Raw genomic sequence first — 25,597 nt, forward strand, 5'->3', positions numbered from 1 at the left:
CCCCTCCCTCCACCCCAGCCTAGGGCGGCCCCAACCCCTCCTTCCTTTCTTGCCATGTTTAGTACACATTCTTAGTCATCCTATTCAGCTCTATGGTCTCTACATACTCAAACACCTAAACTACTAATGTTATATTAGTATTATTTATTTGTGTTGATATATAAAGACACAATGTGAAATAATAAGGATATATTTATATAAATAAAAACACAATATTAAGCAATAGAGTAACCATAATTTTATTTACAAAGAGTATACACAGACTTGAATTATTGGCACAGCCCAGATGATTGGTCGAGGCAGGAGTGACGTCAAAACTAAGCCCCGCCCACTAGCAGGACAAAGCGCCCAGATAATTGGTAGTAACAAGAGTGACGTCAGAGCTAAGCCCTGCCCACTAGTAAGACAGTGCCCAATTGATTGGTCAGGGCTGTAGTGACGTCAGAGATAATCCCCGCCCACTAATAAGAGAGAGCGAGAGGTCAATCTGACGGCCCCAGCATCACTGGTATATTTTATATGATTAACATGGGTTATATGGCGTAGTATAAAACTGTACACAGGTTTATGACCAGTGATGTGGGACTGACAGCTGTGTCCTGCTAGTGACCATCCTCCTCACGCCTAACAAAAGAGAAAAAAACAAAAACAAAAGAATATCTTTTCTACGTCTTCCACTATCATAAAAAAAGTCTACTGATACTTTTATTTCTCTAAAAGTTCTTATATACTACACACTTCTTGATATTCCTAAGGAATTACACATTCTCAATTAAGATTAATGGTTCTTTACACATCACTAAGCTTCAGGTATATCATATTTCATGTTCTGTCTTGAATATCACAGAACTAACGACAGTTTTGTGAGGACATTGTTCAGTAGAAGAGCAGTCTGTGTACTGCTTTATATTGCTATACTGTGTACAAGTGCCAAGGTTGTCACTGTCCTCTTGAATGGCACTCTCAGAGGTCACTAAGACCACCTCATCCCGTCCTCACATAATATGTGACCTTACATGCATCTGTGTGACGTCACATGCGCCTGTGTGACCTCACATGCATCTGTGTGACCTCACATGCAGATGTGTGACCTCACACGCATCTGTGTGACCTCACATGCACTTGTGTGACCTCATATGTACCTGTGTGACCTCACATGCACCTGTGTGACATCACAGGCACCTGTGTGACCTCACAGGCAAATGTGTGACCTCACATGCACCTGTGTGACTTCACATGCACATGTGTGACCTCACATGCGCCTGTGGGACCTCACATACACCTGTGTGAACTCACATGCATCTATGTGACCTCATAGAACAACTAATGCAACAGAACGGGCCTCTGGGAAGTCACATTACTTAAAAGTACAGACATTCACACAGTTTTGTATAGAATATGAAGCCGGAATATATATATATATATATATATATATATATATATATATATATATATATATATATATATATATATATATATATATATATATATATTATTATTATGCCTGCTTCATTGAGTGTATATAGGATAACTGCTAAAATAATTCACACATTATATAAACATCAAATGTTAACTTTAAATTTAAACATCTGGAATAATTCCACAAAGAGAGAGTGGAGTACCTTCTTTATATTCTATGATGGTAATAAGAATGAAACATTTACCACAATGTAGAAAATAACTTATATCAGTTTTGAACCTTTTTATTATTAAGAAAATAGACTATTGCCTGATTGTGTTGCATCTGATGATGCTACAGCTTTTATACAAGCCGGATGGGCTATATTCACATAACTAGATTTAAAAAAAAAACGAATACAAAATATTTACAATCTAGGATTCATTAAATAAGGTCAAATGTAATCACTATCTACAAGAACAAGTTATCACAAAGTCATGGGTGGCTTGTAGGCAGCCCGGGCGTGGGCCACAGAGCTTCACTTGTGGAACTCCAGGACGGTTTTACAACAACAGGAGTTTAAGTCCGGGTTGTTTATGTCACATTAGCGGCACACTGGGGAGAGGGCGAGAGAGATACGGAAAGAGGAATTAAAACGTGGTATCTTGACCAATGTGGAGGGGTATGGGGGTGGGTTTGTGGCTTGATTACAAGACCATAATGTGTCAGGCCTATTGTATATAGGGGTGGGTGGAGGGTTGAGTACTGGACGAGGAGTAGCGAGGTACAGAGACACACAAGTGTCTCTCTCCTTGCCACGTACACTCTTGCACTTCCTCACTGTGCTTCAAGAACAAGTTCATTGTCTGGGAGCGCTCGTAGTTACAAGATGTCAGACGTGGTTACTAGCGCCACGCAGCTTGCCTCAGGGGAGACCCCTGGTGGTGAGCATCACTGTGGGTGACGCTGATGACGATGACGCAGGGAAGAGGGCAGCAGGTGGGCAGGACGAGCACGTCCAAGGAGTGACTACTAGGTAGGAGTCCGTCTAACTGCGGTTGCGTCGCCTGTTGATTAAGGAGAACCTGTTGCGTGGTCTTTGACGGGGGCCGTCCTCTGGGGGAGCTGATGTAGCGTCCTCCTGCTGGGGGTCTCCCTCCTGGGGCGCCTCCTGCGCCGCTTGATCCACCTCTCCTTCAACCACTTCTGTAGATGAAGACTTGTGTTAGCAAGCTCCTGACCTCAATAATGACGTGATAGATTCCTAGTATATTGAAAAATCAACAACATTTTGCATCATTTATAAACGTGTACCAAACATTTGCACAGCGGACACTAACCTAAGACACTTCCATCGCTGGTGACAAAGAAATATATTAGAAAATCATACCTAATACACGGGACACATTATTCAGTTGTATTTAAATGGAAAACAATATTTTGTTGGTGATTCAACACCTTCCTGAGTTAACATAACAATTAATAGTGATAAAAGTGGGAATTAAAAAAAAATATTACGAACGTTAGGCAGCTATAGATAAATTCACGGAGCTTATACTCTTGAAGGAAGGTATGTTGGTGCTACTGAGGGACTCTTGATCCATGGCATTGAAGCTACCCTCCCGTTCCATGGGTTAAACATGATTGTCTCCCATGTCCAAGGTGCTGCATGATCCCCCCCTTCAATTCCTTGGATCAAGAGCCTTTTACCGGCATCGACCTAACTTCTCTAAAGAGTAAAAATTGCATAAATCTAAGTTTCCCTCATAATTATTAAAATTTTTAGTTACTACTTCACCTGCAACACTAATGTTAACTTAGGAAGATATTAACATATTATTTTTTAATATAATAATAATAATAATAATAATAATAATAATAATAATAATAATAATAATAATAATAATAATAATAACAATAATAATAATAATAATAATAATAATAATAATAATAATAATAATAATAATAATAATAATCAGAATATTTTAAGCAAAATCTAAATTAAGAAGTAGGAAAATATAAATAATAACTACAAAGACTTGTGTACAGATCAGGATATTTATGAAGGTCGACGTATGTCCCCGTGTGTCTTCATCAGCCCTGCTGAAGGACTGGTGGAGCCACCCCGTGTGTCTTCATCAGCCCTGCTGAAGGACTGGTGGAGCCACCCCGTGTGTCTTCATCAGCCCTGCTGAAGGACTGGTGGAGCCACCCCGTGTGTCTTCATCAGCCCTGCTGAAGGACTGGTGGAGCCACCCCGTGTGTCTTCATCAGCCCTGCTGAAGGACTGGTGGAGCCACCCCGTGTGTCTTCATCAGCCCTGCTGAAGGACTGGTGGAGCCACCCCGTGTGTCTTCATCAGCCCTGCTGAAGGACTGGTGGAGCCACCCCGTGTGTCTTCATCAGCCCTGCTGAAGGACTGGTGGAGCCACCCCGTGTGTCTTCATCAGCCCTGCTGAAGGGCTGGTGGAGCCACCCCGTGTGTCTTCATCAGCCCTGCTGAAGGACTGGTGGAGCCACCCCGTGTGTCTTCATCAGCCCTGCTGAAGGACTGGTGGAGCCACCCCGTGTGTCTTCATCAGCCCTGCTGAAGGACTGGTGGAGCCACCCCGTGTGTCTTCATCAGCCCTGCTGAAGGACTGGTGGAGCCACCCCGTGTGTCTTCATCAGCCCTGCTGAAGGACTGGTGGAGCTACCCCGTGTGTCTTCATCAGCCCTGCTGAAGGACTGGTGGAGCCACCCCGTGTGTCTTCATCAGCCCTGCTGAAGGACTGGTGGAGCCACCCCGTGTGTCTTCATCAGCCCTGCTGAAGGACTGGTGGAGCCACCCCGTGTGTCTTCATCAGCCCTGCTGAAGGACTGGTGGAGCCACCCCGTGTGTCTTCATCAGCCCTGCTGAAGGACTGGTGGAGCCACCCCGTGTGTCTTCATCAGCCCTGCTGAAGGACTGGTGGAGCCACCCTGTGTGTCTTCATCAGCCCTGCTGAAGGGCTGGTGGAGCCACCCCGTGTGTCTTCATCAGCCCTGCTGAAGGACTGGTGGAGCCACCCTGTGTGTCTTCATCAGCCCTGCTGAAGGACTGGTGGAGCCACCCCGTGTGTCTTCATCAGCCCTGCTGAAGGACTGGTGGAGCCACCCTGTGTGTCTTCATCAGCCCTGCTGAAGGACTGGTGGAGCCACCCCGTGTGTCTTCATCAGCCCTGCTGAAGGACTGGTGGAGCCACCCTGTGTGTCTTCATCAGCCCTGCTGAAGGGCTGGTGGAGCCACCCCGTGTGTCTTCATCAGCCCTGCTGAAGGACTGGTGGAGCCACCCTGTGTGTCTTCATCAGCCCTGCTGAAGGACTGGTGGAGCCACCCCGTGTGTCTTCATCAGCCCTGCTGAAGGACTGGTGGAGCCACCCCGTGTGTCTTCATCAGCCCTGCTGAAGGACTGGTGGAGCTACCCCGTGTGTCTTCATCAGCCCTGCTGAAGGACTGGTGGAGCTACCCCGTGTGTCTTCATCAGCCCTGCTGAAGGACTGGTGGAGCCACCCTGTGTGTCTTCATCAGCCCTGCTGAAGGACTGGTGGAGCCACCCTGTGTGTCTTCATCAGCCCTGCTGAAGGACTGGTGGAGCCACCCTGTGTGTCTTCATCAGCCCTGCTGAAGGACTGGTGGAGCCACCCTGTGTGTCTTCATCAGCCCTGCTGAAGGACTGGTGGAGCCACCCCGTGTGTCTTCATCAGCCCTGCTGAAGGACTGGTGGAGCCACCCCGTGTGTCTTCATCAGCCCTGCTGAAGGACTGGTGGAGCCACCCCGTGTGTCTTCATCAGCCCTGCTGAAGGACTGGTGGAGCCACCCTGTGTGTCTTCATCAGCCCTGCTGAAGGACTGGTGGAGCCACCCTGTGTGTCTTCATCAGCCCTGCTGAAGGACTGGTGGAGCCACCCCGTGTGTCTTCATCAGCCCTGCTGAAGGACTGGTGGAGCCACCCTGTGTGTCTTCATCAGCCCTGCTGAAGGACTGGTGGAGCCACCCCGTGTGTCTTCATCAGCCCTGCTGAAGGACTGGTGGAACCACCCTGTGTGTCTTCATCAGCCCTGCTGAAGGACTGGTGGAGCCACCCCGTGTGTCTTCATCAGCCCTGCTGAAGGACTGGTGGAGCCACCCCGTGTGTCTTCATCAGCCCTGCTGAAGGACTGGTGGAGCCACCCTGTGTGTCTTCATCAGCCCTGCTGAAGGACTGGTGGAGCTACCCCGTGTGTCTTCATCAGCCCTGCTGAAGGACTGGTGGAGCCACCCCGTGTGTCTTCATCAGCCCTGCTGAAGGACTGGTGGAGCCACCCCGTGTGTCTTCATCAGCCCTGCTGAAGGACTGGTGGAGCTACCCCGTGTGTCTTCATCAGCCCTGCTGAAGGACTGGTGGAGCCACCCCGTGTGTCTTCATCAGCCCTTCTGAAGGACTGGTGGAGCCACCCCGTGTGTCTTCATCAGCCCTGCTGAAGGACTGGTGGAGCCACCCCGTGTGTCTTCATCAGCCCTGCTGAAGGACTGGTGGAGCCACCCCGTGTGTCTTCATCAGCCCTGCTGAAGGACTGGTGGAGCCACCCCGTGTGTCTTCATCAGCCCTGCTGAAGGACTGGTGGAGCCACCCCGTGTGTCTTCATCAGCCCTGCTGAAGGACTGGTGGAGCCACCCCGTGTGTCTTCATCAGCCCTGCTGAAGGACTGGTGGAGCCACCCCGTGTGTCTTCATCAGCCCTGCTGAAGGACTGGTGGAGCCACCCCGTGTGTCTTCATCAGCCCTGCTGAAGGACTGGTGGAGCCACCCCGTGTGTCTTCATCAGCCCTGCTGAAGGACTGGTGGAGCCACCCCGTGTGTCTTCATCAGCCCTGCTGAAGGACTGGTGGAGCCACCCTGTGTGTCTTCATCAGCCCTGCTGAAGGACTGGTGGAGCCACCCTGTGTGTCTTCATCAGCCCTGCTGAAGGACTGGTGGAGCCACCCTGTGTGTCTTCATCAGCCCTGCTGAAGGACTGGTGGAGCCACCCCGTGTGTCTTCATCAGCCCTGCTGAAGGACTGGTGGAGCCACCCTGTGTGTCTTCATCAGCCCTGCTGAAGGACTGGTGGAGCCACCCTGTGTGTCTTCATCAGCCCTGCTGAAGGACTGGTGGAGCCACCCCGTGTGTCTTCATCAGCCCTGCTGAAGGACTGGTGGAGCCACCCTGTGTGTCTTCATCAGCCCTGCTGAAGGACTGGTGGAGCCACCCTGTGTGTCTTCATCAGCCCTGCTGAAGGACTGGTGGAGCCACCCCGTGTGTCTTCATCAGCCCTGCTGAAGGACTGGTGGAGCCACCCTGTGTGTCTTCATCAGCCCTGCTGAAGGACTGGTGGAGCCACCCCGTGTGTCTTCATCAGCCCTGCTGAAGGACTGGTGGAGCCACCCCGTGTGTCTTCATCAGCCCTGCTGAAGGACTGGTGGAGCCACCCCGTGTGTCTTCATCAGCCCTTCTGAAGGACTGGTGGAGCCACCCCGTGTGTCTTCATCAGCCCTGCTGAAGGACTGGTGGAGCCACCTCGTGTGTCTTCATCAGCCCTGCTGAAGGACTGGTGGAGCCACCCCGTGTGTCTTCATCAGCCCTGCTGAAGGACTGGTGGAGCCACCCTGTGTGTCTTCATCAGCCCTGCTGAAGGACTGGTGGAGCCACCCTGTGTGTCTTCATCAGCCCTGCTGAAGGACTGGTGGAGCCACCCTGTGTGTCTTCATCAGCCCTGCTGAAGGACTGGTGGAGCCACCCCGTGTGTCTTCATCAGCCCTGCTGAAGGACTGGTGGAGCCACCCTGTGTGTCTTCATCAGCCCTGCTGAAGGACTGGTGGAGCCACCCTGTGTGTCTTCATCAGCCCTGCTGAAGGACTGGTGGAGCCACCCCGTGTGTCTTCATCAGCCCTGCTGAAGGACTGGTGGAGCCACCCTGTGTGTCTTCATCAGCCCTGCTGAAGGACTGGTGGAGCCACCCCGTGTGTCTTCATCAGCCCTGCTGAAGGACTGGTGGAGCCACCCCGTGTGTCTTCATCAGCCCTGCTGAAGGACTGGTGGAGCCACCCTGTGTGTCTTCATCAGCCCTGCTGAAGGACTGGTGGAGCCACCCCGTGTGTCTTCATCAGCCCTGCTGAAGGACTGGTGGAGCCACCCCGTGTGTCTTCATCAGCCCTGCTGAAGGACTGGTGGAGCCACCCCGTGTGTCTTCATCAGCCCTGCTGAAGGACTGGTGGAGCCACCCCGTGTGTCTTCATCAGCCCTGCTGAAGGACTGGTGGAGCCACCCCGTGTGTCTTCATCAGCCCTGCTGAAGGACTGGTGGAGCCACCCCGTGTGTCTTCATCAGCCCTGCTGAAGGACTGGTGGAGCCACCCCGTGTGTCTTCATCAGCCCTGCTGAAGGACTGGTGGAGCCACCCCGTGTGTCTTCATCAGCCCTGCTGAAGGACTGGTGGAGCCACCCCGTGTGTCTTCATCAGCCCTGCTGAAGGACTGGTGGAGCCACCCCGTGTGTCTTCATCAGCCCTGCTGAAGGACTGGTGGAGCCACCCCGTGTCTTCATCAGCCCTGCTGAAGGACTGGTGGAGCCACCCCGTGTGTCTTCATCAGCCCTGCTGAAGGACTGGTGGAGCCACCCCGTGTGTCTTCATCAGCCCTGCTGAAGGACTGGTGGAGCCACCCCGTGTGTCTTCATATGCCCTGCTGAAGGACTGGTGGAGCCACCCCGTGTGTCTTCATCAGCCCTGCTGAAGGACTGATGGAGCCACCCCGTGTGTCTTCATCAGCCCTGCTGAAGGACTGGTGGAGCCACCCCGTGTGTCTTCATCAGCCGTGCTGAAGGACTGGTGGAGCCACCCCGTGTGTCTTCATCAGCCCTGCTGAAGGACTGGTGGAGCCACCCCGTGTGTCTTCATCAGCCGTGCTGAAGGACTGGTGGAGCCACCCCGTGTGTCTTCATCAGCCGTGCTGAAGGACTGGTGGAGCCACCCCGTGTGTCTTCATCAGCCGTGCTGAAGGACTGGTGGAGCCACCCCGTGTGTCTTCATCAGCCGTGCTGAAGGGCTGGTGGAGCCACCCCGTGTGTCTTCATCAGCCGTGCTGAAGGACTGGTGGAGCCACCCCGTGTGTCTTCATCAGCCGTGCTGAAGGGCTGGTGGAGCCACCCCGTGTGTCTTCATCAGCCCTGCTGAAGGACTGGTGGAGCTACCCCGTGTGTCTTCATCAGCCCTGCTGAAGGACTGGTGGAACCATCCTGTGTCTTCATCAGCCCTGCTGAAGGGCTGGTGAAGCCATCCCGTGTCTTCATCAGCCCTGCTGAAGGGCTGGTGAAGCCATCCCGTGTCTTCATCAGCCCTGCTGAAGGGCTGGTGAAGCCATCCCGTGTCTTCATCAGCCCTGCTGAAGGGCTGGTGAAGCCATCCCGTGTCTTCATCAGCCCTGCTGAAGGACTGGTGAAGCCACCCCGTGTGGGAAACATGCTCATTAATTATCAAGAAGTGCAGGCAACTTCTTTTTTTCTTCACTTTTATAAGTAAAGTGAGTGTGATGGGAAGTGTTATGTTAGGGAGTTAATGTATACAACATTGTGTATGTATACAACGCTGTGTATGGTTTAGAAAGACACGTAAACAAACACTATGACATATTTATTAGAAAACCTTTCGGTCCTGGGACCTTGATCACTTCTAACATACAGAGGTAGAAAGACATTATATATAGGCGGAGAGTGAGGTGTGAGTGACGCATTGTGACCTGAAGAATGTCATGTTGGGATGAGGACGGGTAGACGATGAGATCATGTGACTTCTGTGTTGTTGGGTTGATGCTGCTTAGCCTGCTTAAGTATCATGTATGCTAACTTTTTGAAATTTTGTGGTTTCCAGTGTTACGTTCTATTGTGTCGGTGATGGCGATTAGCGAGGCTTCCAGGCACCGTCGGCGTCTGAGGTCTGGTTCGGAAGCCTCACTAATCGCCGTCACCGACACAATATAACGTAACACTGGAAAGCACAAATTTTCTAAAATATTAGCATACATGATACTTAAGCAGGCTAAGCAGCACCAACCCAACAACACAGGAGTCACATGATCTCATCGTCTACCACGTCCTCATCCCAACATGACATTCTTCAGGTCACCATGAGTTACTCACACGTCACACTCCGCCTATATATAATGTCTTTCTACCTCTGTATGTTAGAAGTGATCAAGGTCCCAGGACCGAAACGTTTTCTAATAAATATGTCATAGTGTTTGCTTACGTGTCTTTCTAAACCAACTTGTCGGTATTTATTACCAAGGTTTATACCGACGTTGTGTATGTATACAACGCTGTGAATGTAAACAACGTTGTGTATGTAAACAACGTTGTCTATATATACAGTGTTTGCATACATACAATGTTACGTGACTTGATGTGAAGCATACAGAGAGAGAGAGAGAGAGAGAGAGAGAGAGAGAGAGAGAGAGAGAGAGAGAGAGAGAGAGAGAGAGAGAAACACAGTCTTGTCTGGGATGTTCAACAGCTTAATTAAATCTAAAATAGAATATGGATGAGGTTGGTTGAGGTCATGCTGGAGTAGTGGCGACAGTGAGAGAGAGGTCGTCCTCGAGTCCCCTAGGTCGTGCCTCTCTTTCCCCTCTCTGTCGTCGTAGAAGTCGTCGTTGTCGTCTCGTGATTGGTTGGTTGGTGATGACGTCATGTATTGCGGTTGCCAGCTCATCAGTAAAGTCAAAGTCGTTCACTCTCTCTCGTCCAGTGTGGGATAAAGGTCGTCATCAATAAACTTTATATATTACAAGGTTTAAAACACCACAATTTGCAAGAAAACATTAACACACACACACCCACACACACACAGGAGGGTCAGGGGACACATGAAAACGACATACAAAATACTGCGTGGAATAGATAAGGTGGACAGAGACAGGTTGTTCCAGAGATGGGACACAGAAACAAGGGGGTCACAATTGGAAGCTGAAGACTCGGACGAGTCACAGGGATGTTAGGAAGTATTTCTTCAGTCATAGAGTTGTCAGGCAGTGGAATAGTCTAGCAAGTGATGTAGTGGAGGCAGGAACCATACATAGTTTTAAGACGAGGTATGACAAATCTCAGGAAGCAGAGAGAGAGAGAAAGAGAGAGAGGACCTAGTAGCGATCAGTGAAGAGGTGGGGCCAGGAGCTGAGTCTCGACCCCTGCAACCACAATTAGGTGAGAACACAAGCACACACACACACACACACACACACACACACACACACACACACACAAGTGCTAGAAGATAGAAAAGCTACAGAAAAAGGACAGCTGAAGACATGAGTCAGAAATGAATCAGTATCTGTGTTAGGACAGGCTGAACAACACCTCCACACTGACACACTACTGAAGCTAAAGATGAACTAAAACTCTGCTACAACGTGACATCAGAAGGAAGACCATGGTATAAAACCAGGTGAGAAGACCGAGGGAGGGAGTCTGAGAGCTCTAGAAAAATTACATAGAAGTCTGCGAGAAAGTTACCACTTGAGGTAAGAGGCACTTAAATTCCCCCGTCTACTAATAACATGTTAACTTTTACAAGGTAGATTATAATCTACCTTGTCCATAATTACTATTGCATTTGTTTTGTCTGTTGCTTAAGGTGAAGTCCAAGATCTTTCCTTTATTTATGGTATAACTTAACAAATCTTTGAGGACAGTTGTGTTGCAGAGGTCTGAGCTTTGCTCAGACTTCTGTAGCACAGTTGTTTGCAACACAATTTCAAGCCCAGTGACTTACGCACTGGAAGGAGTTTTAAGACTCACTCGCCGTGGGTTCTAACCCCCACCTGCGGCATCGTTGGTCTGCAGTTAGGTTATTACGATTTCGCGAGTCATGTGTGAAAGACAGCCAGGTGGTCCTGGGGTTGAGAAGTGGCCTCACGAGGAGAGGTTAGAGATAGCTGATGACCTTAGAAGGACCAGGGGAGATACGATAAAAATAAATGTACAAAATCCTCGGTTGACTTGATAAAACCGACAAAAAAAAAAAACATTGTTGGAACGGCAGAGATCTGGAAGAAATGTTAGAAAGTATTTCTTAAGCAACAGGGAGGTCAAGAAGTGAATCTTACTTAGATGTAAATGGTGGAATCAAGCCTCATGCTAATGAAGGTAAGCGCATTCTTGTGGTTGGTGACTCTCAGGTAAGATATGTTGATCGTGCTTTTTGTAATAGGAATAAGAAGATGAGAGATAGAGTGTGCTTCCCTGGAGCTGGTGTTGGGGACATTGTCAACAGACTGGATAATATCATGTCAGGTAATGGGAACAAGCCCATTATCTGTCTCAGTGCTGGTGGAAATGATATTGGGAAGGGTAGGAGAGAAGAGCTGCTAGATAAGTACAGGTCAGCTATAGATTTCATTAAGTCTAAGGGAGGGATCCCAATCATATGTAGCATCTTGCCTAGAAGGGGAGTAGGAAATGAATGGTTGTCTAGGGCAATTGGTGTAAATTGCTGGCTAGACAGATACTGCAAGGAACTTGCAATCCCATTCATTGACAACTGGAACAACTTTTATGGCAAACATGATATGTATGCAAGGGATGGGGTTCATCTCTCTGGGGCAGGGGTGGTAGCACTTGCAGACTCGATTGAGAAGGCCATTGGTGAAATGCCTATGATTTTAAACTGATGGAAGATAGAGGTATGGGTGTGTGTGGGAAACAAGCAGGTTGCAACACTAGGGTTGGAAACAGTAAATGTATAAAAGGCATTCAGCATGAAGTTATAAATAAAGACAATAGAACAGGTCAGCAAACAAAGGGGGACAGCAGAGGGCAGCAAGGGACTAGCTCCCTTAAGGTTTACTATACTAATAGCAGGAGTGTTAGAAATAAGATAGATGAGCTAAGATTAATTGCAAGTGCAGGAAACATAGACATTATTGCTATAACAGAGACCTGGCTCAATCTGAAAGATAGAGAGATGCCCTCTGAATGTCACATACAAGGCTATAAATTATTCCACACTGACAGGGTCAACAGGAAAGGTGGTGGAGTAGCGATGTATGTCAGAGACAATTTAAATTGTTGTGTTAGACAAGATATTAAATTAGAAGCGTCAGCCACTGAATCTGTTTGGTTACAGCTTCTCGAGGGCCGAGAAAAACTAATTTTGGGTGTGATTTACAGGGCCCCAAATCTTGATAGGGAGTGCAGTAAACTTCTATGGGACGAAATTCGTAAGGCATCTACATACGAAAATGTTGTGCTAATGGGAGATTTCAACTATAGACAGATTGACTGGAGCAATTTGACAGGAAATTTAGAGTCGGGTGACTTTCTTGATACGATCCAGGATTGTTTTTTAAAACAGTTTGTGACAGAGCCAACTAGGGGAAATAACCTCCTTGACTTGGTTCTTGCCAGTAGGGAAACACTAATTAATAATCTTGAGGTTAATGATGAGCTTGGGGAGAGTGATCACAAATCACTCAGTTTTAACATATCATGGAATTCCCCTAATAATGGCAATCAAGTCTCCGTCCCTGACTTTCGCTTGGCTGATTTCATAGGACTGAAAAATTACTTAGGTGGGCTGAACTGGAATGACCTGACTAGGGGTCAGGTAGGTGGTGATGGTTGCCGATATGATGCTTTCCAGGGCATAGTTCTAGCTGCTCAGTCAAATTATGTTCCAAATAGGGAAATCAGATCAAACAAAAATGATCCTAAATGGATGAACAATAGATTAAAATATCTGATTGGTCAAAAGAGAGGCATATATAGGCAAATCAAAAGAGGAGAGGGGCAATTAAGAAATCGATATATTCAGTTAAAGAGAGAAATAAAAAAGGGAATTAGAAAAGCAAATAGAGATTATGAGGTTAAAGTTGCAAGAGAATCGAAGACTAACCCAAAAGGATTCTTTCAGGTATACAGAAGTAAGATCAGGGACAAGATAGGCCCACTCAAAAGTTCCTCGGGTCAGCTCACTGACAGTGATAAGGAAATGTGTAGAATTTTTAACACATACTTCCTCTCAGTTTTTACACAGGAGGATACCAGCGATATTCCAGTAATGATAAATTATGTAGAACAGGACGATAATAAACTGTGCACTATTAGGGTCACAAGTGACATGGTCCTTAGGCAAATAGATAAATTAAAACCTAACAAATCCCCAGGCCCTGATGAACTGTATGCAAGGGTTCTAAAGGAATGTAAAGAGGAGCTTAGCACACCTTTGGCTAATCTTTTCAACATATCACTACAAACTGGCATGGTGCCAGATAAGTGGAAAATGGCAAATGTGATACCTATTTTCAAAACAGGTGACAGGTCCTTAGCTTCGAACTATAGACCAATAAGCCTAACCTCCATAGTGGGAAAATTTATGGAATCAATAATTGCCGAGGCAGTTCGTAGCCACCTTGAAAAGCATAAATTAATCAACGAATCTCAGCATGGTTTTACAAAGGGGCGTTCCTGCCTTACGAATTTATTAACTTTTTTCACTAAGGTATTTGAGGAGGTAGATCATGGTAATGAATATGATATTGTGTATATGGACTTCAGTAAGGCTTTTGACAGGGTCCCACATCAGAGACTATTGAGGAAAATTAAAGCACATGGAATAGGAGGAGAAATTTTTTCCTGGATAGAGGCATGGTTGACAAATAGGCAGCAGAGAGTTTGCATAAATGGGGAGAAATCAGAGTGGGGAAGCGTCACGAGCGGTGTTCCACAGGGGTCAGTGTTGGGCCCCCTGCTGTTCACAATCTACATAAACGACATAGATGAGGGCATAAAGAGCGACATCGGCAAGTTTGCCGATGACACCAAAATAGGCCGTCGAATTCATTCTGACGAGGACATTCGAGCACTCCAGGAAGATTTGAATAGACTGATGCAGTGGTCGGAGAAGTGGCAGATGCAGTTTAATATAGACAAATGCAAAGTTCTAAATGTTGGACAGGACAATAACCATGCCACATATAAACTAAATAATGTAGATCTTAATATTACGGATTGCGAAAAAGATTTAGGAGTTCTGGTTAGCAGTAATCTGAAACCAAGACAACAGTGCATAAGTGTTCGCAATAAAGCTAATAGAATCCTTGGCTTCATATCAAGAAGCATAAATAATAGGAGTCCTCAGGTTGTTCTTCAACTCTATACATCCTTGGTTAGGCCTCATTTAGATTATGCTGCACAGTTTTGGTCACCGTATTACAGAATGGATATAAATTCTCTGGAAAATGTACAAAGGAGGATGACAAAGATGATCCCATGTATCAGAAACCTTCCCTATGAGGATAGACTAAGGGCCCTGAAACTGCACTCTCTAGAAAGACGTAGAATTAGGGGGGATATGATTGAGGTTTATAAGTGGAAGACAGGAATAAATAAAGGGGATGTAAATAGTGTGCTGAAAATATCTAGCCTAGACAGGACTCGCAGCAATGGTTTTAAGTTGGAAAAATTCAGATTCAGGAGGGATATAGGAAAGTACTGGTTTGGTAATAGAGTTGTGGATGAGTGGAACAAACTCCCAAGTACAGTTATAGAGGCCAGAACGTTGTGTAGCTTTAAAAATAGGTTGGATAAATACATGAGTAGATGTGGGTGGGTGTGAGTTGGACCTGATAGCTTGTGCTAACAGGTCGGTTGCCGTGTTCCTCCCTTAAGTCAATGTGACCTGACCTGACTAGGTTGGGTGCATTGGCTTAAGCCGGTAGGGACTTGGACCTGCCTCGCATGGGCCAGTAGGCCTTCTGCAGTGTTCCTTCGTTCTTATGTTCTTATGTTCTTATATTAAGGAGATACAAGAAGACCCATATGGCGAGGAAGAGCCAGGGCTCGACCCCGGCAACGACAAGTAGGTGAGTAAATACACTCACACGTACCCATCAAACAATGCCCGCAAGCTCAGGTGCTAAAATATTATTTTATTTAATAGGTTTTAAGCTGAATAATGAGAGATGCTGAGCAAAGTAAAGTACAAGCTGCTGGCGTCTGGGAGGGTAAATAAAGCTTCGTTCTTCGTTCTTGTGTCTCTATATCCTTTTATATCCTCTCTTTCTGTAAATAAGTCATTTATTCCCTCTTTGCTTTGTCTATCTTCCCCCCTCCTGTCTCTCTCTCTCTCTCCTCTCTCTCTCTCTCTCTCTCTCTCTCTCTCTCTCTCTCTCTCTCTCTCTCTCTCTCTCTCTCTCTCTCTCTCTCTCTCTCTCTCTCTCTCTCTCTCTCTCTTTCTCTCTTTCTCTCTTTCTCTCATTCCAATATAGAAACAGTGTTCAGTAATTTACCTGCTGGCTGGGCTTCGGCGTCGACAGGCGCACCCTGAGCTGCGGCATCAACCTCCTCTTGTACTGCTTCTTCCTTGCCCTTTGCCTTCGGGCGGTTTCTTCTTCGGTTGAGCAAGCCGATGCCGCCTGACTTCCTGGGTGCAGGGGAAGGCGTGGTGGTCTTTGGCTTCTTATCCTGCTGGGGAGCTGAGCTTGCACGGTTTCGGAATCGATTCAGGAAACCTCCACGTTTGTCAGCGCCACGGCGGGGAGGCGTCGCTTCACCCTGGGTCTCATTTTGTGGTTCTTCAGCAGCAGCACCACCAGCATCACCGGCTTCAGTATCGGTTACTTCTCCTCCTTCTGTTGCCGACTGCTCCTCTGCTATGTGGTCTTCACCGGTTTCTTGTGCTGGAGTTCCTTCAGCAGTAGCCTCGGGGTTCTCCACTGGGGCTTCATTCTTATCACCTCCACGAAGTCTTGGATTGGGGCGGTTTTTGAAGCGGAGGTTCAAAGGGGAAGTGGTGCGCGACCGGTTGATGGGAGATGGACGTTTCCGATTTGCAGATTCAGCAGGTGCAGCCTCTTTAGGAGTTTCCTTCGGAGTTTTTTCCTCATTGGACGGGCGTGAGGGAAGTCTTGGTCCTCCAAAGCGATGTCTACTTAATGGCGGTCTTCTGCCGCGGGTCTCCTTAGGAGCATCAGTAGAGGGTGTCACAGTCTCGTCGGCGCTCGCTTTTCCTTCCCCGGCCTGAACTTCCTCCACATTGCCTTCTTCTACTTGAGACTCAATGGGTGCATCCTCAACTGAAGGCTCTGTGCTGGCTTCCACTGCTGATGGTACATTTACACGTCCTCTAACCCTGTTTCGTAAGCCACCTCTTGAGCCTAAGCTTGGCTTGGTTCGTGTGGTTGTTGCCTTTGGTGGGGGAGCCTCAGTTGTTTCTGTGTCATCCTTGCCTGGTCGAGGCCTGAAGGAGCTGATGCGAGGTTTACTGAATCTGGATCTGAAACCACCATTGGGTCTGGGAGTAGGTTTGTCTGAGTCTGTTGACTCCAGTTCAGCAGTCTTCTCGATAGCCACTTCGGTCTCTGGGGTAGTTTCTTGCTGACTTTTGTTACGGTTGCCGCCAAAACGAGGCCTGTTACCGAAGCGAGTCCCTGGCCTGGAGGTGACTGTTTGTGTGGTGGTGGTCTCTTGAGAACTTTCAGTAGAAGGTGAAGTTCTTTGTCTTCCGGGAGTATGACGCCCACCAAAACGGCTGGATCCTTGAGCTCTAAACCTAAATCGTTCCTGACCTTTGCTTTCTTCAGTGGTGGTGGTGGGAACAGGTGTGGTGGTTGTAGTAGTTGTTGTAGTTGTCGTAGTTGTGGTTGTTGTAGGTATCTCTGTGACTGGTTCTGGTTCGGGTTCTGCTTGGGGCTGTTCGAGTTCAGTTACACTTTCTGGTAGGTAGGGGCTCTGTGTAGTCTCACCATAGTCACTGTAGAGGTCCTGGTACTCAAGGGGAATTTCTGTTTCGTAGTCATACACATCAGGAATATATGTGGTTGTCTCACCCGGTTCTTGAGCATCAGCGGCGCGGGACAGTGCATAGAGGTTGACGATAGAGAGAGAGGATGGTGACATAGTGGTGGTGTACGGCACTTCAGTAGTTATTTCCTCAAAATCGACTTCAGGGGCTATCTCTGAGCCCAGCAGCCGACCACCTCTAGAAGACTGGCGTCCACGGGTGTCATGGGAGCCGGTCACATCTGGAATGAGGGGAACTCCGTGCTGTTCGTCGATTCCCACATGGGAGGATTCCTCAAAGAGTGGCTCATGGAAATCAGAGGGTGTTGTGGTGCGAGGTGGGAAGCGAGTGTGTGAGGGAAGCTTGTCTTCCTCCACTGTCACGCCATGCACTGCATTATCGATAGTGTTGGCATTCTCTCGGCCGCGGAAGCTTCCCCTTCCGCGGGAGGAGGATCGACTTGGCTCAAATGTCCTCCCACGTGCCGAATTCCTAGCTGTCTCCTCGATTACGTTTTCTTCCTGAGGTTCATCCACAGTGTGGTGGCCGCGGATCCTACTGCTGATTGAGGACCTGTTGATGTCCCGCCTACTGCTGCTATCCTCATCTGTTCTGCTGCCTCCGCGGGTTCTGCTGTTGATTGATAATCTGCTGCTGTCCCTCCTGCTGCTATCCTGTGAGCTGCTACTCTCAGTCCCACGTGTCCGGCTACCTCCCTGGATCCTGCCAAAGCCATTTACAGGTGCATCAGTGGTGGTAGGAGCAGGTGTTGTGGTGGTAGTGGTGGTCGATGTGGTGGTGGTGGTGGTGGTGCTTGGGGGAATAGTGGTATCAAATTCCTCAGTTAATGGTGCAAAAGATGAGGACTCTACATCGACGGCAGTAGTCTCCTCATCATACACGGGATACTCATCGTCGTAGTAGTATATATATTCATACTCATACAATTGGCCATTGACTTCCTTGATCTCAATTTTGCTTCTTGTTTTTTGTTCGGTCTCAGAGGGTAGGAGAAGTTTTTCTTGGTTGTTGGAACCCTTCCCAAAGTCGAGCTCGCTCTCGTCGAAGTACTTTCCAAAGAGGTCATTGACAGGTGGACTTCCCTTGCCTTTTTCGTCTGCGCTGCTCTGAATATTGGATTCATGAGATCTGGCTTCCTTTACAGGGACTTTCGCTACATCTGGCATATCAGTGGCATATTCGGAAATTTCCGTGATAGGTTCTTCGTATGCAACTTCAGGTTCAGGTTCGGGTTCAGGTTCTGGCTCTGCAGTAGGTTCAGGTTCTGTTACAGGCTCTTCCTCTAGGGCAAAGTCACCTTTACTGGCATGAAGTGATTTGGGGAGTGACTCAGGCTCGTGTAGAGGATCAACATCAGCCAACTGTCCACTATCGTGACGGGATTCAGTCTCTAAGGTTTCGTTCTCTAATCCCAAGTGGCTCTGCTCGACCTCACTGTGGTGTTCAACATGCATGGTCTCCCCCTCGACCTCTTGAGTGGGCAGACTGGTCACCACAGAGATGATGGTCTCTACTTCTGGCTCTTGTGCCGTCACCTTCTTCGTGGTAGCAGGTGTCATAGCTTCAGACTCTTCTAACGCCAGGTCAGTCTCACTCACAGCCTCATAGTCGAGGTCAGTCGATTCTGTGGCTGGTGCCTCCTCTACGATTGGTAAGATTTCGTCGGGAGTAATTAGGATGGCATCGATCCCGGACTCCAGTCCGTGTTGATCACCAATAGCTGGTGCATCTTCGTGGAAGGTGTCATGAAATGCTTCAGAGTCTACTGCAGCAAGTTCTTTTGGCGTTTTATCAGCACTCACCACCACGATTTTACCATCTTTGGCTGTGATGACAGAGTCTTGTGGCTCAACATGAGCCTGGAATGCCACAAACTCCTGCCCTGGGATAGGTTTGGTAAGAATTTCTGGCTCTGGTTTGGTAGCTGGGACTTCTGCAGCGTCATTTTCCGTAACAAAGGCAACATACTCTTGGCCTGGTAAAGGCTCGCTGATGATTAATGTCTCCTTCACCTCAGCGGGTTCTTTTACGTCCTCGATGACCTCAGGCTTCACCTCCTCTTTTTCCTCCTGTTGTTGATCGATTTTACTCTTGAGAGAGAGTGAGCCTGGGCGCAAGCCGAACCTTAGATTCGGCTTTCGAGGAGGCACTCGGAGTTTTGATCCACCAGCTTGGTCTTGCGCCTCGGAAGTCGGGGCCTCTGTGGCGACTTCTATGGCAGCCTCAGTGGAGGAAGCTCTCCTGTTGAGGAGATTAGGCCGGTTGCGGTTGCCGAAGAGAAGGCGGCGGCGGTCCTGTTGGGGGAAGGCTCCGCATGCGGCCACTGCCACCAACAAAAGCACGCTCCATCTGCGGAATGGAACATTATTAAAAGTGATGTAAATAGCTTGTACTTGTGGTGCTGGGAATACTGTGGCTATGATAAGAACTGTTACTGCTACCTATATATTACTATATGTGTGTATGTATATGTGGTGTGTGCATGTGATATGTGTGTGTGTGTGTGTGTGTGTGTGTGTGTGTGTGTGTGTGTGTGTGCAACATAATTAGTAATTTAACATCTCAGAGGGTAATATAGCAACAGTAATAACACGCACAGCGACATCTGCAACGTACACTCAGATGTGTAAACACCTGAGTGTACGTGGCACTGTAAACAATGCACACAAAACATTGTAAATCTATCAACAACTGGCGCACTTTACGTGCATTGTCAGCCTGACCACCGCTCGTGCTTGCAGCGGCAGTGCGCGCGTCAGTGTTGCTGCAGCCTGCCAGGTGCCTGCAGCTGTCCGTGATTGCGCTGCAGGCCGCGCGCTGTGGCGCGCGCAGCCTGCGCTGCGCTGCAGTGCTGTGCGCTGCATGCCTGCGCGCTGTCGCGTTGCCGCGCCACAGTAGCGCCTGTCTTGCGCGCGCAGTGCTGCTGCAGGCGCTGTGCGCCCGCTGCTGGTGCCGCCGCAGCGGCTGTGCAGCGCTGTTGCCGCTGCAGCCGCGGTTGCCGCGCAGCGCGCCGTCGTGTGCGCAGCTTGCCTGCCGCAGCTGCTAGTGCTGCTGCGCTGCTGACCGCCGCGCCTGCGTGCCGCTGCAGCTGCGTGCCGCGCAGCCTGCGGTGCTGGCGCCGCCATGCCGCCGCAGCCGTCTGCGCTGCAGCACAGTGCTTGCAGCTGTCAGTTGGCGCTGCAGTGCCGCTGCAGCGAGGCCGCGCTGCTGGGCCGCTGCAGCTGCGGGCTGCAGCTGCTAGTGTTGCTGTTGCTGCAGCTGCTAGTGTTGCTGCTGCTGCAACATCATACGCAACACAATCTTCAACATTGCAACATCAACATCATGAACCTGAGAACACCGCTTATTTGGCACTCGTAAATTATAATAAACCTGATAAGTTGAACAATGCAAAAATATTCGAAAAAAAAACTTAATACAAAAATATTTTATGACCTAAACCAGTTTATTCTGTTTTATCGTAAATTTTAATCCAGCACAAATTCACAAGTTCCTAAATAATGAGCAAAAATATATAATAAAAATATAAACGCATAAAAGGTGAAAAATATATAGAGAAGGAAGTAGAATGGAATTTTAAAGACATTAAAATAGTTTAAGATTGTTCGAAATATCTGGTCGTCGAATTAGCACCGATATTCCATATTTTCCCTTTGTTTTATGAAGGTACGCCCAGTAGAAGAGAACATTGGCTTTTTCTAAGTTTGGGAAAAATATGTGGTAAAGATCTGCAGCGTTGTTGTTGCACAAGGTTATATTTTTATGGGGTCTGGTAAGGCCAAGTCAGCGCCACTTAACGTGATCGAACGAAACCGTTCGTCGCCTGGGGGAAAATTTGGAGGGAACAAGTTTAATACTGTGACCCACCATTGTGACCCACCACTGTGACCCACCATTGTGACCCACCATTGTGATCCACCATTGTGACCCACCATTGTGATCCACCATTGTGATCCACCATTGTGACCCACCATTGTGACCCACCATTGTGATCCACCATTGTGACCCACCATTGTGACCCACCACTGTGATCCACCATTGTGACCCACCATTGTGATCCACCATTGTGATCCACCATTGTGATCCACCATTGTGATCCACCATTGTGACCCACCACTGTGACCCACCATTGTGATCCACCATTGTGATCCACCATTGTGACCCACCATTGTGACCCACCATTGTGACCCACCACTGTGATCCACCATTGTGATCCACCATTGTGACCCACCATTGTGATTCACCATTGTGACCAACCATTGTGACCCACCATTGTGATCCACCATTGTGACCAACCATTGTGACCCACCATTGTGATCCACCATTGATCCACCATCGTGATCCACCATTGTGACCCACCACTGTGACCCACCATTGTGACCCACCATTGTGACCCACCACTGTGACCCACTACTGTGACCCACCACTGTGACCCACCATTGTGATCCACCATTGTGACCCACCATTGTGACCCACCACTGTGACCCACCATTGTGACCCACCATTCTGACCCACCATTGTGACCCACCACTGTGACCCACCATTGTGACCAACCATTGTGACCCACTATTGTGACCCACCACTGTGATCCACCACTGTGACCCACCACTGTGACCCACCACTGTGATCCACCATTGTGACCCACCACTGTGACCCACCACTGACCCACCACTGTGACCCACCATTGTGATCCACCACTGTGACCTACCATTGTGACCCACCACTGTGACCCACCACTGTGACCCACCATTGTGATCCACCATTGTGACCCACCACTGTGACTCACCACTGTGACCCACCATTGTGACCCACCACTGTGACCCATCTTTGTGACCCACCATTGTGACCCACCACTGTGACCCACCACTGTGACCCACCTTTGTGACCCACCATTGTGACCCGCCACTGTGACCCACCACTGTGACCCACCATTGTGATCCACCACTGTGACCTACCATTGTGACCCACCACTGTGACCCACCACTGTGACCCACCATTGTGATCCACCATTGTGACCCACCACTGTGACTCACTGTGATCCATCACTGTGCCCCACCATTGTGACCCGCCACTGTGACGCACCACTGTGACCCACCACTGTGACCCACCACTGTGACCCACCATTGTGACCCGCCACTGTGACCCGCCACTGTGACCCACCACTGTGACCCACCACTGTGACCCACCTTTGTGACCCACCATTGTGACCCGCCACTGTGACCCACCACTGTGACCCACCATTGTGACCACTATTGTAACCCAACATTGTGACCCACCATGATCCACCTCTGAGACTCACCACTGTGACCCCACCATTGTGACCTATCTGAGAGCCACCACTGTGACCCACCACTGTGACCCACCTTTGTGACCCACCACTGCCCACCTCTGTGACCCACCACAGATTCACTACTGCCCACCAATTAAACCCACCACTGAGACCCAACATTGTCCACCTCTGTGACCCACCACTGCCCACCACTGAGACTCACCACTGCCCACCACTGAGACTCACCACTGCCCACCTCTGTGACCCACCACTGAGACCCAACACTCCCACCACTGAGACCCAACACTGCCCACCTCTGTGACCAACCACTGTGACCCAGCACTGCCCACCCACCATAGTCCTGCCTCCTCCAGGAGACAGGACAAGTGCCTCCTGACACGGGTCTTGGCCATATACATGACCTGTATTACTAGCACCTGCTGTAGACCTAACTAAAAAACAGACTGTCAAACCTGCGTCACTATGTGCTGGAATGCGCTCAAAAAATACCTAATTCCGAGCCAAATCTCACAAATGTTCAAGAAATGCCAGAGTGTTTTAAACACAGATAAATATTAGCAATAACTTGGGGAAAAATACCTAACTTATAACCATTATTATATATATATATATATATATATATATATATATATATATATATATATATATATATATATATATATATATATATATATATATATATAACTAAGTTCAACCATAACTTGGTAAATATTAGGTACTGTAAATAACTCAGTACCCTAATAATAATAATAGTTTAATAATAATAATAATAATAATAATAATAATAATAATAATAATAATAATAATATCTTTGTTTCTACATGTACAAGGTATACAGACCACAGTTGACATCAATAACATACTACTATACGGAAACCCCCTTGTTATGCTAAGCAATTCGGGCAAATTAGGTCAGTTTTGTCCCAGGATGCGACCCACACCAGTCCACTAACATCCAGGTACCTGATTTACTGCTAGGTGAAGAGCGACAGCAGGTGTCTTATGTAAGTAACGTCTTATAGCTGCTAGATCATAAACTTGTTAACAGTGAATTAACACTATAACCTGCTCAACCACCATAACACTGATGACCAGTCACTGTACCCATCATGTGCCTCTCTTATGTTTTCAATAACACCCACAGGATGGGTATGGGGTGACTACCGTCCACAGGATGGGTATGGGGTGACCACCGTCCACAGGATGGGTATGGGGTGACTACCGTCCACAGGATGGGTATGGGGTGACTACCGTCCACAGAATGGGTATGGGGTGACTACCGTCCACAGGATGGGTATGGGGTGACTACCGTCCACAGGATGGGTATGGGGTGACTACTGTCCACAGGATGGGTATGGGGTGACTACCGTCCACAGGATGGGTATGGGGTGACTACCGTCCACAGGATGGGTATGGGGTGACTACCGTCCACAGCAGGGGTATGGGGTGACTACCGTCCACAGGATGGGTATGGGGTGACTAGCGTCCACAGGATGGGTATGGGGTGACTACCGTCCACAGGATGGGTATGGGGTGACTACCGTCCACAGGATGGGTATGGGGTGACTACCGTCCACAGGATGGGTATGGGGTGACTACCGTCCACAGGATGGGTATGGGGTGACTACCGTCCACAGGATGGGTATGGGGTGACTACCGTCCACAGGATGGGTATGGGGTGACTACCGTCCACAGGATGGGTATGGGGTGACTACCGTCCACAGGATGGGTATGGGGTGACTACCGTCCACAGGATGGGTATGGGGTGACTACCGTCCACAGGATGGGTATGGGGTGACTACCGTCCACAGGATGGGTATGGGGTGACTACCGTCCACAGGATGGGTATGGGGTGACTACCGTCCACAGGATGGGTATGGGGTGACTACCGTCCACAGGATGGGTATGGGGTGACTACCGTCCACAGGATGGGTATGGGGTGACTACCGTCCACAGGATGGGTATGGGGTGACTACCGTCCACAGGATGGGTATGGGGTGACTACCGTCCACAGGATGGGTATGGGGTGACTACCGTCCACAGGATGGGTATGGGGTGACTACCGTCCACAGGATGGGTATGGGGTGACTACCGTCCACAGGATGGGTATGGGGTGACTACCGTCCACAGGATGGGTATGGGGTGACTACCGTCCACAGGATGGGTATGGGGTGACTACCGTCCACAGGATGGGTATGGGGTGACTACCGTCCACAGGATGGGTATGGGGTGACTACCGTCCACAGGATGGGTATGGGGTGACTACCGTCCACAGGATGGGTATGGGGTGACTACCGTCCACAGGATGGGTATGGGGTGGCTACCGATCACAGGATGGGTATGGGGTGACTACCGTCCACAGGATGGGTATGGGGTGACTACCGTCCACAGGATGGGTATGGGGTGACTACCGTCCACAGGATGGGTATGGGGTGACTACCGTCCACAGGATGGGTATGGGGTGACTACCGTCCACAGGATGGGTATGGGGTGACTACCGTCCACAGGATGGGTATGGGGTGACTACCGTCCACAGGATGGGTATGGGGTGACTACCGTCCACAGGATGGGTATGGGGTGACTACCGTCCACAGGATGGGTATGGGGTGACTACCGTCCACAGGATGGGTATGGGGTGACTACCGTCCACAGGATGGGTATGGGGTGACTACCGTCCACAGGATGGGTATGGGGTGACTACCGTCCACAGGATGGGTATGGGGTGACTACCGTCCACAGGATGGGTATGGGGTGACTACCGTCCACAGGATGGGTATGGGGTGACTACCGTCCACAGGATGGGTATGGGGTGACTACCGTCCACAGGATGGGTATGGGGTGACTACCGTCCACAGGATGGGTATGGGGTGACTACCGTCCACAGGATGGGTATGGGGTGACTACCGTCCACAGGATGGGTATGGGGTGACTACCGTCCACAGGATGGGTATGGGGTGACTACCGTCCACAGGATGGGTATGGGGTGACTACCGTCCACAGGATGGGTATGGGGTGACTACCGTCCACAGGATGGGTATGGGGTGACTACCGTCCACAGGATGGGTATGGGGTGACTA

The 25,597-nt window shown here is 49.4% G+C and overlaps 1 protein-coding gene across 2 annotated transcripts in view; it reads right to left on the minus strand.

The window, feature by feature from the left end:
* Positions 1-215: 215 nt before the first annotated feature.
* The window catches only part of LOC138852634 (mucin-22-like), a 141,265-nt gene continuing 115,883 nt past the window's right edge, over positions 216-25,597 (minus strand). Inside the window, exons 2-4 of one of the 2 annotated variants that reach the window (XM_070084499.1) lie at positions 15,717-19,579; positions 2,740-2,756; positions 2,468-2,605 (exon numbers count right to left, since the gene is read on the minus strand). In XM_070084499.1, the coding sequence (XP_069940600.1) occupies positions 2,740-2,756; positions 15,717-19,579 (3,880 nt within the window). In that variant the 3' untranslated portion in view covers positions 2,468-2,605. Of the gene's footprint in view, positions 2,606-2,739; positions 2,757-15,716; positions 19,580-25,597 lie in introns of both variants that reach the window. The other variant, XM_070084498.1, reaches the window with a different exon arrangement.

The sequence above is a fragment of the Cherax quadricarinatus genome, chromosome 13 (genome assembly GCF_038502225.1).
Source record: "Cherax quadricarinatus isolate ZL_2023a chromosome 13, ASM3850222v1, whole genome shotgun sequence".
In the NCBI taxonomy this organism is placed as follows: domain Eukaryota; kingdom Metazoa; phylum Arthropoda; class Malacostraca; order Decapoda; family Parastacidae; genus Cherax; species Cherax quadricarinatus.